Source organism: Typha latifolia, chromosome 4, assembly GCF_019914945.1.
Source record: "Typha latifolia isolate L0001 chromosome 4, TyphaL0001v2, whole genome shotgun sequence".
In the NCBI taxonomy this organism is placed as follows: domain Eukaryota; kingdom Viridiplantae; phylum Streptophyta; class Magnoliopsida; order Poales; family Typhaceae; genus Typha; species Typha latifolia.
In genome coordinates, this window is record NC_133089.1 from 7,100,270 (window position 1) to 7,103,441 (window position 3,172).

Below are 3,172 nucleotides of genomic sequence, written 5' to 3' on the forward strand. Positions count from 1 at the left end.
TGTTGTCGCTCTTGTTCCAACGAATCTAAGATCGCAGAGTTTGGATGGCTAGATCTTGAGATATAGGCTGAGCAATGGTGGAAGGCCAGATAAACCCTAGGTTGATAGCCATTCAATGGCTAGATATGTGCTAGGTTAATTCCTTGGTGTGAAGGGGGAGAAGTTGTTGTAGAAGAGGGATATTAGGAGTTAGTTGAAGTCGATCAAAAACTTAGGCGATGGAAGGAAGGAGGTGGTAGAGGGCGCCAATGGCTAGAGCAAGAGGGAAGGAGATAAAGGCACAATGCCGTTTTCAATTATCAGATAAAAACTCCAATTAGGGTTTCCTTCACATATTTATAGAGGCTTACCCTAGGGATCCATCAACTAAGTTAAAAACCCAAACAAACCAACAATTTTCATTGTGGTGCATTCGAACGCGCCCAATCGCGTTCAAACACGGAATTACAGTTCTCTGTCATTGCGAACTTGTGCAGACGTTTGAACAATCACGTTCAGACAGTCCGCACCTGTTCGAACGTCCAAATTACATTCTCTGTTTTTGTGAACGCGTGTAGGCGTTCGCATAGCTCCGTTCGAGCACGGTCCTTGCTTTCAAATGCCCCTCGACAAAATCTTTTTATTTTTTTAAATAAAAAATTAATTAGATAAATAAGCTCATCTTAATGAACTCAATATTGCGAGTGAAGCAAGTACAGACGTGGTATCAAAAAGCACAAATGTTTATTAAGAAAAAAATTGATATTCAGATGTCGTAGTTCCATTTAGTCTCTGCCATAAATTTCGGAATTGCCTTCCGTTCCGCCAGATTAAATTCTGCCAGATTGATTGAAGTAGAAACCTGAGACAATAATAGTCACAAAATTCTGATTAATATAGTTCTTTTAAACTTGAAACAATAATAACCGAAAGAAAGAAATCAAGCTACGATGTTAACTAAAAGGTCATGTTTAATACCCACATGATGACAAATAGCAGAAAACTTAAATAAAGGTCATGTTTTTTTTTTGATAAATAAGGTATGTGCATTAAATGCACTTACGTTTATTAGTGTGTATCCCATTAACTTGATTTTGCTAAAAGCAATTTCAATTCTTTTCATATAAAAATTGCTAGAAGTAAAATCTAAATTAAAAAAAAAGAAAAACTCAAACGTTTAGCTCAAGCTTAGCTCGATCCTAGCCAAAAATGACCCGAGCTCATTCAACTAATGGCGAGTCACCGAGCTTATTTGACACCCCTAGTTTTCATACGTATTTCTTTTTTTTTTTTCTTAATTTTTTTTTGAAGGGGTGCTCCAGGCCCGTGCAGTAGTGCAACGCATGGGAGACGCGGTAGCAAGCTACTGTGAGGTGGGCCCTCCCCCAAAAGAAATTAATTTAATATCATGGTGGGCCGATGGCCCACGTATCAGATATTAAACTGATAAGAACAGTTTAATATTTCATATGTATTTCTGATTCGCAATTTTGCCCTGCACGTCAAGTTTTCGTGCAGTTTCTGTATTAAAAATTCAAGAGTACAAGAGTTGTAAAAGTTCATATTTCTCGTACCTTCAGGCTCCAATTAACCTTTCCCCTGGTTTTCCGGCTCCACTCCACCCCAAGAACATTGCTCTTCGTCGCATACGTTGCCTTGATAACATCTGTATCCTCGAACGTCCCCATCACGGCGAGATCCCATGCATCTTTCATCACGTCGTAGGTCGGCTCCACCACCACCTGCCTCTTCTCCTTCTCCCCTCTCTCGTACTTGTACTTCACCTTGCAGTCACCCGTCCCTAGGCCGTAGTTCACCGTCATCTTGTTCCCCTTGTCGAACGGAAACGTCCCGTCCACGACCGTCCGGTTCGCCGGGTGCTCGTGAGTGTAGGTGAAGTCCACCGCCTTCGTGAGCACCGTGATCGAGTTCATGAATTTGAACGTGACATTCTGTAACAATACTATTCCGTCGGTTAAGTTTGACTAAGCGAAATTTAGATTGAAAAAACATAGACTATTTTTTACCATGTTAAGTTGATGATTAGTTTTATGTACTAACCGTGAGCCTCAAGCTTTAACGAGTTATTCAATTCAAGCTTCAATTAACCCTGATCCTAGTTTGAAGTTGGACTTGCTTAAGGTTCAATCTCGAATTAGGCTTGAATTGAGCTGGTAGAGGCTCGTTTACACCCGCTAGAGTTGGTACGTACCTTGTTAGCGTAGTTGACGGAGAAGGAACCAGGTTTCTCCAAGGAAAAGGAAGCGTCCTGAAGGGAGGGGGAGCCGCCGAGGGCGACATCTTTAACGGAGGTACTTAGCTTGACCTGGCCGATGGTGCTGTTGAAGAAGACGGAGGCGGAGGGTTTCTTGTTCGTCTCATACTTGGCGGCCAAAGTAGCGGTCATCTCTTCGCTCGTACTAATTATATTTTTGGCCTCTCTCTCTCTCTCTCTCTCTCTCTCTCTCTCTCTCTCTCTCTCTCTCTCTCTTTTCTTCACTCTGCCCCAAGTGAGTTCTTGGAGGAAATTAATGGCTGGGACGGAAGGGTGAATGAGAATAGAACAGAAGACAAGAATCTGATTTCTATGCAATCTCGACCCTCTTTTGTCTTTAGCTTTATCTTTGTTCTTCTTTTACTTTTTCTTTATTCCGAAAGAGTATAGAGATTAGAGAGTGAGGCAAAATAATATGGATTTCTGCGGTCTCTTTGTTTCTCCTCGTCTCTGTTCCTTCTTCCTTTTGTATTGATTATTCTTTGAAAGGCTTAGATGCACGGTCCAAGAACTTGAGGAATGGAGTTCTAGGCTTTCAATGATTGTCTTCTGAGAGTTACAATTTGCAACACTCATACCATGAGATTGGTTTCCTTCAATTACTCCACATCTCTATAAACCCAGATCAGTGAGATAATGCTAAAATAATTAAAAGGTGCTCACATTGTATGAGTTTTATGAGTTCCAATTTAATTGTGACGCCGTTAAATTCTAACTTTTCTCAACAAAGAAAAACTCTCTATAAAGCCTGCTTAGATGTACTATAAACTTTGGTGAAAATGAGATTAAGACATATGAATTTTGGTAGACGGACTTAGTTCATGGTTCATCCAATTATCTCATGGTCCTTCATGGCATAGATTAAAGAATTGGCCAGGTCTTTTTATTTTATTTTATTTATTTATTATCATTTAAGAT

The 3,172-nt window shown here is 40.3% G+C and overlaps 1 protein-coding gene and 1 pseudogene across 1 annotated transcript; both read right to left on the reverse strand.

Moving 5' to 3' along the window:
- Positions 1-643: 643 nt before the first annotated feature.
- On the reverse strand, positions 644-2,520 carry LOC140787056 (outer envelope pore protein 24, chloroplastic-like). Its single transcript, XM_073135806.1, has 3 exons — positions 2,192-2,520; positions 1,554-1,931; positions 644-841 (listed from the first exon to the last, which is right to left on the reverse strand). Exons 1-3 carry the CDS (start codon positions 2,384-2,386, stop codon positions 746-748), a joined length of 669 nt encoding a protein of 222 aa, XP_072991907.1. The 5' UTR covers positions 2,387-2,520; the 3' UTR covers positions 644-745.
- LOC140787828 (U2 spliceosomal RNA) lies at positions 1,288-1,454 on the reverse strand (annotated as a pseudogene).
- Positions 2,521-3,172: the final 652 nt, after the last annotated feature.